The 12,661-nt window shown below is 40.8% G+C and overlaps 1 protein-coding gene across 4 annotated transcripts in view; it reads right to left on the bottom strand.

The window, feature by feature from the left end:
* adamts6 (ADAM metallopeptidase with thrombospondin type 1 motif, 6) overlaps positions 1-12,661 on the bottom strand; it is a 66,134-nt gene that overhangs the window by 9,909 nt on the left and 43,564 nt on the right. For all 4 annotated transcript variants that reach the window (XR_011686285.1, XM_071465741.1, XM_071465743.1 and 1 more), the window contains 5 exons: positions 9,859-9,982; positions 9,017-9,097; positions 6,544-6,707; positions 4,645-4,783; positions 2,555-2,684 (listed from right to left, as the gene is read on the bottom strand). Coding sequence is in view for 3 of the 4 variants with exons in the window: in XM_071465741.1 (XP_071321842.1) it covers positions 2,555-2,684; positions 4,645-4,783; positions 6,544-6,707; positions 9,017-9,097; positions 9,859-9,982 (638 nt within the window). In the remaining variant the exon portion in view is untranslated. The remainder of the gene's footprint in view (positions 1-2,554; positions 2,685-4,644; positions 4,784-6,543; positions 6,708-9,016; positions 9,098-9,858; positions 9,983-12,661) is intronic.

The following is a 12,661-nucleotide window of genomic DNA, read 5'->3' as shown; positions in this document are numbered from 1 at the left end:
TAGTTTTGCTATTGCCACATAGCTAATGTTAGCATTAACTGTTGTGTACTTGCCAGTCTAGAAGAAAAGTTCTACAGTAAACGTCACTCTTTACATGCTAGCAGCAGCGGAAAGCAACGCCATCATTAGTTTGTCTCTATCTTCGCTTTTCTCCTCCTGAAGTTAGCATGCTAACCAGCTAGCCCCGGCCCATCTCGTCACTTTCTGATAGTGACTTACTGTAGCCTATAATCTGCCCATAGCGCCGCTCAGAGGCCGTGTTATAACCTCTTGTCTTGTAAACACAACAACGGTTTAACGCTAACAGCACAAAATCATTTTCAGCAGCAGAAAAAAACTTACAAATAGCCCCTTTAACTTTTGAGAGCTTTGGTATGTTTTCTAGAAAAATTAAAAGTTAGTCAAAGTTAGGTACTGAAAGTTTCGTAATGACATTAATATGAAAACATTACAAACACTACCCAGCTTTACTTGGGTCATCCTAAGATGACCCCAAAAGCCCCAGGTCCACTTCAAGTCAACTTTGTGTGGTAATTTGTTTAAATGCTTATTTGTTAGAAATACCAAAATGTCAAACAATTACTTTATTAGCAGTGAAACTAAGTGAGAATATTTGACATTCTTTCATTATTTTGGCTTCAAGAGTGACAGAGATGATTAATCGATTATCACAATTTTTCTGTTGATCGACTAATCAATAAATCGACTAATCGTTTCTGTTCTAGCAGCATAGAGTCTCTAGTTATTCAAGTGGAAATTATGTTGGAAACAGGAACTCAGCACTTTAACAACATGGATGAACTCTTGTGACCTGACAGACAGGTGACCACCATGATGTTGAGTGTCCAGAGCTGAGTCACGCCTCGCCAGGCCGCCTCCAGAAAATTAGACACAGTGTTGTTCAGGCCCCCCCCCCCTCTACACACTTCAGAATTAATATCATAAAACTGCCCAGACAACAGCCCTCCAAACACATCCAGCCTGTGAGATATTACATCATCTGGAAGAATGTATACAGAATTAACAACGTGTTCAAACATCTGTGTTAGCTTTCATTACCCGAGCCCATAAAACTCTGGCGATTCTAAAACAATCGTGTTTACACGGTCTCCTTCAGTCGGCCTTTCCTGAGGCTGCAGACGGGGGTGTCTGCCTCCCTAACAGACACAAATGCCATGTGTGCGCTGTAACTCAATACACACACACACACGCACTGCCACAGCCTTCAAGTATTAATCAAAACAAATGAGATACCACAAGTCTGCGTCCACTGAATACAGATGTGAAAACAAATAACCCAAGACTGAATGTATGAAAACAAATTACCACTTATACAGTAGATTTACGATACTATCAGTTTTTCTGGCTGAATCGCAGCTGAAAGACACCAACGCTCGCTCTCATACGCAAATAATTGTCAGCGCCTGAAACTAATTAACGTGATGCATTTAATCCCTCTTTTTACAGACATGATTGAAGCGAGTCTGGCCATGCTTCCAGCTACAGTGAGGGGTTTACGGACATTTGGCCACCAAACACAAGTTCATATTCCACCTGTATACGTGTATATTACCCCTCAAGGATCGAGTCAAGAAGCCAAAACAATCAAACACAGGTGGTTATTTTCAGGGCTCTTATTTTTGGCACGAGGCAAACACTGAAAATAGTTAACATATGCTGTTATAAATCACTGCCGTTTTATTTCATTATTTTCTTCCAAATACATTTTACAACCAGGGCTCATTGAAAGCAAATTAATATCACGAGTCAGTCTCATTTTTATGGAGGGTTTTTCCTTTTGAAGGCGTTAACTTAAAGCTGATACACTCAATATTTTTATATGAACAATGGATCAAATGTCTGTGTGTAAAGCGAGGGTTGTTGCAGGTAGTGACAAACCTGCAGAGAATTATCACCTGATGCAGTTTTTGAGCGTTTTAGCGTCTCTTAGCTCATTGTTTTTTTGTTTTACAGCCCCCAACTTTACTGGGTTGGTTTAATCTTGCAGCCGTCATAATGGTAAAAGCTCATATAGCGCTCTTCTAGTCTGCTTTACAATACCAACTCACACACCTGAACAGCCATCAGGGCTCTGTATCTTCCCTAAGGACACTTCAACATGTACAATAGCCTGGAGGAGGAGCCAGAGATTGAACCACCGACCTTTTGATTGGTGGATGACCCGCTCTACCTCCTGAGCCAGCGAGACTAAATTCCCCATCAGTGAGACAAAATTTTTGTCATAAACAACAAAGCAGGCTAAACTAAGCTGGAGAGCAGGACTGGAAAAATGAAAGAAAAGTGATTAATTATTCAATATAAAAATAACTAATGGCAATTGATGATTTATCATTTAAGTAATTTATATTCTTAAAAAATACCAAATAAATCTCAGTTTCCAGTTCCTTAGATGTGAGGAGCTGCTGCTTTTCAGGGTCTGATATAATTGTAAATTTAACATATTTGGATTTTACACTGTTGGCTGGAGGAAACGGGCTTTGAGAATTCGGTAATCAACTGATACTGACAGTAATCGAGGTTGAGGGATACGTACTCTGGGGGACACGGCTCAGTGTTGCAGTCCCTCTGGTTCTCTGGCGGTTTGCTGTCTGGGTCACAGTAGCTGTTCTGCACCACCGAGTTGTCGTCCAGCCTCTTACACACCACCTCCTGCTTCTGGGAACCTGCAGGGAGATGGAGGGAGGTTGGGGTGGGGTGGGGGGGGGGGGCTGATCAATAAGGCCGCACATAGCTCAGCTGATCTTGCACATTAAAACCCCCGCAGAAACATGGAAGCCGGACGCCGTGTCGAGCGCTGTGTTTGAGCGGAGATGGTATCACTTTCAGTCTGTAGTAAATCCAGACATGTAAATTCCTGATTCTTTGCAGGATATCTTGGCAAATCACTTTTACAGAGCGGAGAGCTCTTTACTTTGGCTTCTAATGGAGAGAGTGAGGGCTACCGTATCGGTGTCACACCTCCCACTGTGTGTGTGTGTGTGTGTGTGTGTGTTTTGTGTGTGAGTGCGTGCATGTGTGTATGCCATACCAACTCAGAAAGGGTCTGTTTGGACCCTCGTGGGACATATCCCGCAGCAGACTTGTCTGGCAGTTGTAATGAGATATGGATGTATGTGTATGTGTGTGTGTGTGTGTGTGTGTGTGTGTGTGTGTGAGTGTGTGAAGTATAGAAAATCTACCCATCTGTGCTTGAAGTGAAATACAGGGGTAAAAGAGTTTCAGTTGTAGGCCTGTCAGAAGGTGTTTTTCATGGATTTTATTAGCGTGGTGATATATTAAACAACACTTCATGATTAGCTGAGCTAGCTGTATCGAATGGGTGAATGGTTAAATAACATTTTTCTGATTTAAAGCTCCGTGAGGCCAGAGACACACCGTAGACACAAATTAGATCATTTGGATCAACAATGCAAAGGCATGTTTATGACGCTGGAAGGCCGTGTGTGCTTCCCCATCTAAGGAATAGCTTCAAACTTCTGCTCCGGACTTGGAAATCCTTCCTCAGAAAAACCCACATGCTTATTCAGTCATGCTTTTACAAAATATTACAAACCCGTCCAGGCCACGCTTGACAACTGGGAAGAAACACTATTTATTGTTACATGAAACCCATTGCTTTTGGGCTAAAAGGTTTGGTTTAGTCATTCTTGAGGCCATGGTCAACATTTCGCTGCGGTTTCAGATTTTGAATGTTTGACTTTGTAGGACAAGCGCTCTGGAAGAGTGGCCGTATCTGTGTGCAGCGCTTGGTAAACCAGAAGCTATGCAGAGCAGCTCATTCACAGAAATTACACCATATTCATTACTCTGGCTAAAATATGGAAAATATACATATTGAATTTATTAGAGGGCTGAATCTCCAGGCTATAAAGTAATGATTTTGGAAAACCATCTCAAATTATGATACTGGGTTTCCACACACTGCTCTTCAGCATTTGTGGAATTATTGGTTGGGGAAGATTTACAGAATGACACACACACACAAGATATGAAGTATTAAATATTTGAGAAGGTTAGAAATATTCAAAAGGAATTTAAACACCCACAGTGTGTTATGGTAAATGCTTGAAGTGCTCTTTTTCAAAAGGCAACTGGCCACCGGAGCTCAGCAGAAGGTCGACAATGAGAAGACAGTATTCTTCTCTCACAGAAAAAATAAACTTTGACAATGAAAACCTATTCTACAGTTTTAGAAAATCAGTGTTTATGAAGAAAAAAGGGGGAAAAAACATATTGTATGTCATGTACCTGGCAGGTAAATCGTCCTCTGTTCAAAACAGAATCTGTGTAATATGGGAATTCATTCAAAAATAAATAGAAAATAATGCAACATGAGAAAAAAATGCAAACAATTTAAGTGTTTTTGTGTTTGGCACCTGACAAACACCTGATTAAAGTAAAGACAGTAGCTGCGCTTTAATTAATGCATGTAGAGGTTTCATTTTCAACAATGTTTCAAATGCTTTTTTGTGCATTTACACAGAAAAAAAAGGTCAAATTCAAACTGGCACAGAAAAGACTTTACACTAAAAACAGAGGGTGTATCAATGAAAGCAAAACGTGACACAAGTGCAACAGAAACAGACTTGGCAGTTGAAGTCATGGCTTGCAGTGCTGACTTACCTCCGGCGCAGGTAGCCGAGCATTCGGACCAGGGCAAGTGGTGCCAGGAGAAGCCCACCTCGTTGTCGCCACTTCCTGTGCGCTGGATGGGCACGTTGAACTTGTAGCGTATTCCCATGTTCTGCTCCTGAAGGAGGACCTGAAATAAGGAGCACAGCAAATAAAAGGTGAGGACAGAGAAAGAGAAATAGCCTGGCCGGGCAGGATATGATATTACTTGTATTAAAGTGTGTATTTTCAGTAAGACTTAAAAGTACAGAGCAGATTCTTATTCCTAAAGCTGCATTAGTTGTGTTTGTTTGAGGTTTTCTGCTATAGCGCAAAAATCTGTAAACACAGCACTGACTTATTATTAGCTAGTGGAGTTGTTATGACTGGAGACTATGTCTGGAGTTGTGTTTGTGTCTACCTGACAAATGCTAACTTTGTGTGGTTGCCATTTGGTGCAGGGTAGGTAGTGTACAGTGTTTGTTTTTGGTTTTTTTGCTGAAACCATATGAGACTGAACCAAAACACTTAAGTTGCGTAATGCCAAAACAATGAGCTGAAGCATGCTAAAAATCTCTGTGGAGCTGAGGGCGACTTCAGAATCAGTTCTGAACAGATCAGTGGGTTTACATCAGTCTGCTGGATGCACAGACTGAGGAAGTTAGGCAAAGCCTTGCAAGCCGCAGAGAAATGGCTAGTGGTCGAGTGGCCAGTTGCTTGTCTATTCCAATGGTGCTGTGTGGTCTGGTATGTTCAACATTCATGTCAAAGCAGAAACCACTGAATATTATGGCAAGAAACTGTTCAGTTGCCTCACATAACACACAATCATCTCCTGAATCCCATTAAAAAACATAAGTGCGTCTATGGTACTTAACTTGCACGTGCAGACTCCCATACAACGACAGACGCTCACTAAATCAAGTGACATTATGTTTGCGCTCAGCCAAAAGATTTTTTTCAGTATCTACATATAAATAGCTTTCAACCCCAAACCACTGGCTGAGGGTCATCTGAGGTCAGCACCCAGATGTTGAGGTTAAGTGGACTGACACAGACCAACAGCATGAAGTGCACAGGACTACCAGAAAGATATCAGTGCAGAGCAGTAAAGTGAGAGGAGCGCCCCAGTTTCCAGAATTTAAATTCCCATTCACTTTCTGCATAGACAGTGTTTCTGTAGGTGACTGGCAGTCAGAGCACAGACAGGAAACTCTGACAGTTCAATCATCGGTGCAAAAGACGAGCACCAAGTTATAAAATACGTCTTTGATCAAAGGAACAAGTCTGTGTGAAAACCTAAAGGTACCATGTAAAGATTTTGCCCATTAGAAGAGTGATGTTTACATGAGTCCACCCTCAGATTGTTTGTATCTCACAAAGTGACACGATGCAGATTCATGCCTTTGGTTTCACGCTTTACCTTTTCAGATTTTAAAATATATTTTAAAAAAAAAACAGTTTGGACCACCACATGTAAACACACTTTACTCTGACAACAACTTTGTTTACATACAAGAAAACACCACAGGGTACCTTTAAGGAGAGAAGTCAACCTCGACTTTGAAGGATGAAAACATCCAATAACTGAGTTTGAAGCTCTGCTGTATGCGCTGCTGACAGTGAGCAGAAACTCAACATTATGTTTTGGAGAAACCTGATAAAACATTCAGCAGCTTAAATCAGGTCACTGAGAGAGATTCTGGGTAAATTTTACATCGTTTTGTTCATGACAAAACATTTACGCCTCTGACATCTACACTACAAAATCACTGATTCGTAAAAAGTGATTCGTGAGAGACAAAGTTGAGATGATTAACATTAACCTATATAAGCATGAAATTATCCAAGAGACTCCTGTGTCCCTGTGTTGGGGGACACTGGAAATGGGACAATGAAATGTTGTATTACCATGACAACCAGGTTTTCAGTGGTAGCTCCCAGCGCCTCTAAAGACTCCGGTTCATCAGATGGTCTCTTGTAGTGGAAGGCCGTCCCTGCGATGTCAAACTTCCTCGGCCAGTCAATGGTCCACGCTCCATTGATGTAATAATCATCCTCCTCAGACTTTAAAGCTAGAAAATCACAGAGACCCGAGAAACGCTATTAGAAATCAGAAGCAGACAGGAACGGTAGCTGAGACAACAGGTGGAGACAGTCATTTGGCGTGATGTCACTGCCGTCGTTCATTTTCATCATCATCATCATCATTTTCAGCCTCTCTGACATCACTGACAACTTTCTGCCCCCCCACCCCACCCCTGCCGACAGACTGAGCAGAAACACAACCGTAAATGAAGACGTGCACGTGCACCAACACGTACAAGCGTCTAATTTAGGAAGAGAAAGAAAACACACTTCAGGTGAAAGCCTGGACGAACCTCGTGAATACCACTCCGTCTGGTTGTCAAAACAAAAGTTGGTCTCCAAGCACAACAGATCTGAAAATATCCACTTTCTCTGCATTGAAATGGGGCCAAATTGAGGAGAAATGATCCAACCGCTTGCTATTCTGTCTCTCTGGCTCCTGCTCTCCAGATTCCCCTCTGATGTATTTACACAGAGTGGATGAACAACAGTTTACTCCACTTTAACGCACCAAAAATCCTCTTCTCAATAAATTCATTTTCTGCACATCTGGCACTGACTGTGAGCAATGTGATTTTGTTATTTTTGAACAGTGCAGTTTACACAAGTCTTCACAAGTAGTATTTTTGAATTGTCTCACTTAGTTTTTGCTTTAATAAAACATTAAAAATGCAAACTTTGCTGACCTAAATAGCAGGGACTCAGACAATGCTACAAAAGCAAAATATTATCTTTATCACTGGGGTCACAGATGAAATTCATAACAAAGTTACAAATTGCTTGGAAGGGAAAATCGAGCCCGACACAACAGCCAAAATTGCACTCTTTAAACTTTGATATATAGACATCATATCCTCCATAATCCTGGTGGACCAGGCAGCTGCCACCAAGGTCCTATAAATCTGATCCAGCTCTCAGGTTCAAAGTGTAACTTAAGCCCTCCATCAACACCATGCGCTATAAATTCAACACGCTGTCACATGTCTTTCTCTAGTTAATGAAAAGACACCGAACTGCCTTAATTGAATCCGGTTGTTTGATTGTTTTGGTTCTGACGCTGCCAGTGGTGCAAACAGTTTTTGTTTAGTCTGGAATGGAACGGATGAGTCTGGTGCCAAGACGACTATCACACATGCAAAGACCCTGTGCGGTTTTCTTTTTTTAATTTTAAACAGACTCTGTTTTATGACTTCACATTAGAGATTAAATGATGGCACTTTCTAATTTGCTCTTGACGAAGACACAAGGAAATCCCTGGATATGTGATTGAACGGAACACATAATAGGAAACAGCCTGATGTCGCAAATTGCCAATTCATAACACTGTAGTGAATTTCAGGGTCTGCTGAGACTGAGGCATAGATAATGAAACAAGATTAACAGTCTGCATCCATTCTTGCTGCTCTGTGAAGCTCTACTACTTAGACACAGTGGTATGTTGAGTTAACTACTAACTTTAGCATGCTAACATGCTAGCACGCTTGCCAACCATGTTTACCCACTTGGTTTAGAGTCAATTGACAACTGATAATTAGAGCTAAACAGCTGTTGTTCGTTTTGCAGATGCAGCATTTGGTAATAAATCAAATTAGTTGGTTTCGTTCATCCTTAAATCATCATCCTTGTAATGATGTCATCATGGCACAAGAGAGAAAGTCGAGGGAATAAATAATGTTATTTGGATTCATTCTCCGGGAACCATAAATGTCTGTACACCATTGTTTACCAATCTATCCAGTAGATGTTGAGATATTTCTTTGGACAACTTATATTTTTGACCTGTTTATGGGACTTGAAGAAATGTCAGGGACTCATTAGGATTTCACCTCAGGGAACAATGAATATCTGTATCAAATTTCATTATAATCCATTTTATAGTTGTTGAGATATTTACTAAAAAAAACATGGACGCACCAGAAGAAAAGTCTTAAAGATTCATCCTCTGGGGGCCATGATTGTCAGTGCCCCTTGTTATAAAGACATTTCGCTTAAACCCACAAATGTCAACCTCATGGTTTTGCTGGAGGAAAGGTCAGCGGTCAGTTGTGTTCATCCTGTGGGAGCCATGAATAATTTAAACAAATTTCATCGCAGTCTGTCAACTAAAAACAAAAAATATCGACCTGTCGGTGGCTCTGGAAGTCAGTGGGCCATTAATGTCTGAGCAAAATCCATCCAATAGAGATTTCAGCCTGGACAGACCAACACTGACAATGGCTAATAAAAATAAAGGCTACAAAAGTGCATTTTAGTCTAATTATTAATGTGACTCATTCATTTCAGGACCATCACTCACCGATATAATTCTTGGACATGGCAACTTCTTTAATCTCGATGTGAACTGATCCTTTTGGGATCTGAACCACCTCCATGTAGCCTGGAAGACAAGGACACTCATCATTACAGTTGTATTTCTCCCACTAAAACCTCCCCCTACCCTCCAATTCTGACGTATTTTAAATCACAGGGGAGACAGAAAGTTACATATCATATTAGGTAGGAGTACCTATAGAATAAATTCCAAATCACCGAAAAAGGACAAAGCAAGAGGACAAAACAATCCCCTCCTTTTTTTTTTTTCCAGACACACATGCACACACAGTATTTTTAGATGGTTTACTTGCCATACCATAGAAGGAGAAATATGTTTTCTCTCCCTCCTGGTCTCTATAGACGACCTCAGGCTACAGCAAACGCCAAGCCCCTATCTCTACTCCTGATTTCTTCACTCCATGATGTAATTAATGGGAAAAATATTATGTTTTGATCCATATTCTGACAACATAATTCTAAACAGCCAAAAACATATGCTCTGCCGGTGAGTGACAAAGGTGAAAAAGGCACATTTCCATGACAGATTATCTTCCTGGCTTCAGGGATGTGTTGGATTTTGGACAAAAGCTGCTTGGCCAGAAAGGTCAGTGAGTTATTTTGTTTTCTTCACGGTCATCTCCGGTGACTTGAAGTTTGTCACATGTGGTCATCAAACTGAAACACACTCTCTGCTTCTCCTTTATTCACACCGAGTGAATCAAAGACACCTGAAAGCTGCTGTACAACACATCAGTGGAGATCTAATAAAAAGCTATTTAAGCCTCTCATCCCAAAACAGCATGTCTGGAGTCAGATGTGTTTTACCTCCTCTGGGTAAAGACTCGTTGAAGAGTCCCTCGGTGGCCTCGCAGGTGCTGCCGTCCCCTCCACACACACGGCATCGATCTTCTTTAGCATCAGATCCCAGGATGTTGTCACAGCCCACGTGCTTGAGAAAGAAAGTGAGCATTGTTTTAATTGAAGGCTGGAAAACTGATTCAGGATTTGGGCCATTTAGAACAATGTCACTGTGAAAATACGAGTTTATATTACAAATCTCCTAAAGTCAGATGTCTATATATATTAAATAAACAAATTATACAGTAATGTGTGTTTTGTGCCTTAGAGGTGCTGGTAGGTGGATTTTGTTACCTCCAGACTAAGCCAGGCTACCTGTTTCCCCCTGTTTCCAGTCTTTATGCTAAGCTAAGCTAAGCAGACATGAAAGCAAATCAGCATATTCCCAAAAATATCAAACAATCACAGGTAACATATATTCACTCTGCTGTGAGATGTCAGACACTGACAAATCATCACCTTTTAGCGTCCATAACATGCAACACATTGCATTATGGGATAGATAGTGGAAAGATATGTACAAATGATGGAGATCAGGCACACATACACTATATTACACATATTTGAGCTGCAACACTTAGTTGATTAATCAATTAGCTGATCAACAGAAAACTTATCTGCAACTATCCTGGTAATCGATGACACGTGCAGATTTGCTTGTTTTCTCTGTTTTCTACAGCTGCAAAGTGAAAATATCCTCAGGTTGTGGATGGTGGTTGCAGAAAACGAGACATGCACTAACATCAACAAGGATTGGGAAGATATGACAGGCATTTTTCACTATTATCTGACTTTTTATGGAGCAAACAATGAATAGATTGACAGATCAGAAAATGGAAATAATCTTGAGTTGCAGTCCTGCACCATGCAGAGCATGAATGTGAGTGAAATAGCAGGCAGTAAATGAACGTAGTGTATCATAAAAAGGGAGAGATTTCAGACACGGCTCCAGTCAGAACTGTCTGATAACAACTTTATCAACTTAATACTGTGTGACAACACAACTGGGAGGATTACTGTTGTCACTGACACTTCCACTCCTCCTCTGGACCCCCCCCCCAGCTTCTATCTCTCCTGTCTCTGTCATTTGAAATCTCTCTCCCTCTCCCCTCTCCTCTCCTCTCTCTCTCCCTCTTTCTCACTCTCTCACTCTGGCACATGTGCACAACATAGCAGTTTTGAGTGTTTCTGACAGCTCTCCAAGCAGACAGTGTTCCAGAGATTTATCACAGTGTGGCAGCGAACCCAGAGAGCCAGCCTCTGAAATAAAACAACGTGCTGGAGTCAGACTGGAAATAAACCTGTAATGCTCCTTTGGTAAGGAATATTCCACCTCTTAGAGTTCTCTTCCCATTAAAACACACACCATGTTGTGTTTTTATATTAGAATCAGAGTAATGTTGTGGGCACAGACACAACATTTTCATGCCAAACAGGAATCAAATTGTACGGTCAGGTGGAAGTCAAAGCAAATACTTAAAGCGAAGAACCAAAAAGTTGTTTCAGCTGCATCTCACAATACACAAAAAAACCCCTCATCTCCACACATGCACGCACACTAACTGCACAAAGTGATTTATGCTCATGAAAACAGAGACAGCACCAACTGCCAACTCCTTTAAATAAAATGTTATTTTGCCTTGTTATTAAATCAGCCTTTTCAAATATATATAAATCATTATTCAATCAAAACAATGATTTTTGTGTTTTATTTATCACAATACAATCCCGGTCGAGGCTGCAGAGCCCTGATAAGAGTCAGACAGAGCAATGCCAGCCATTCGATCACAATCAGCAGCTCAAAGGCCCGATTGTTCTTCACCGGAGAATGGCGTGGTTCTGTGCAGTCGTGTTTACGAGGCACGGAGGCTGAGGGAACTCTCGCTTGGTCAGCTAACGCAGAGCCAAAATGTCACTGACAAAATATCAGCCACAAACAATCACAAGTGCCAGCCGAGGAGAATGTCCTCCTCTTGTGTGGTCATTTTATTATTTCAGTGCAGGAGATGTATGTTTTCTTTTTTATTGCGTCTGACATGATGCAAATTGATCCTAATACTGGATTTGATTTGGCCAAGTGCTGGTGACTGTATCAGCACGTCATTTCATATTCTGCAAATCTGTCTCATCTGCCTTATTACACATGACTGATCATATATTTATCTGGAAAAAAATAATTCTTACAATATGATCTATGATGTGTTTTCAGTGGCTTTTCTTCACATTTATTATGTTGGAATATATTAATTTTACATGTTAAAATAGCCTTAAATCAGTGTAAAAAAAAAAAAGGCAGCACCATGTAGAATTAAAACTGAAGATGAAAGATCTTTAAAAAAAAAAAAAATGACTCAAGGTCCACTACCAGCTTTCTCCAGAGCTCCAACTAAATCTCACAGTCTTCCTCAATGGACAGAGTTTGCTCAGTTGTCATCATGTGACCTGGAAATGGAACTTTGGTCATGTGATAACTGCATCATACCTCCGTCCGCTGAGGAAGACCGTGACATGTGGTTGAAAGCCATGTGAAAAGCTAGGAAGTGGACCTTTAGTTACTATGACTATTACTTTACAAACCAAAGCTATGAGTGTTGGGAGGCTGGTGGGTACAAGAGGAAATGGTTTATTTTCACGGTTTCAAGCGTTAGTTGTTTCAGGTATGATAACACTGTTACTCATCATAAGTCTAACAGAGCAAGAAACACAAGTGAGGTTGTAAAGAAGATCAGTTTAGCCACATTATCTAAACCATTTTATTTAGAGGTAAAAC

This window comes from Trachinotus anak, unplaced genomic scaffold, assembly GCF_046630095.1.
Source record: "Trachinotus anak isolate AG129_WGS33_773 ecotype Australia unplaced genomic scaffold, CSIRO_AGI_Tana_v1 ptg000028l, whole genome shotgun sequence".
NCBI classification, from domain to species: Eukaryota; Metazoa; Chordata; class Actinopteri; order Carangiformes; family Carangidae; genus Trachinotus; species Trachinotus anak.
Note: the sequence above shows the minus strand (reverse complement) of the source record. Positions and strands in the feature narration are given on the sequence as shown.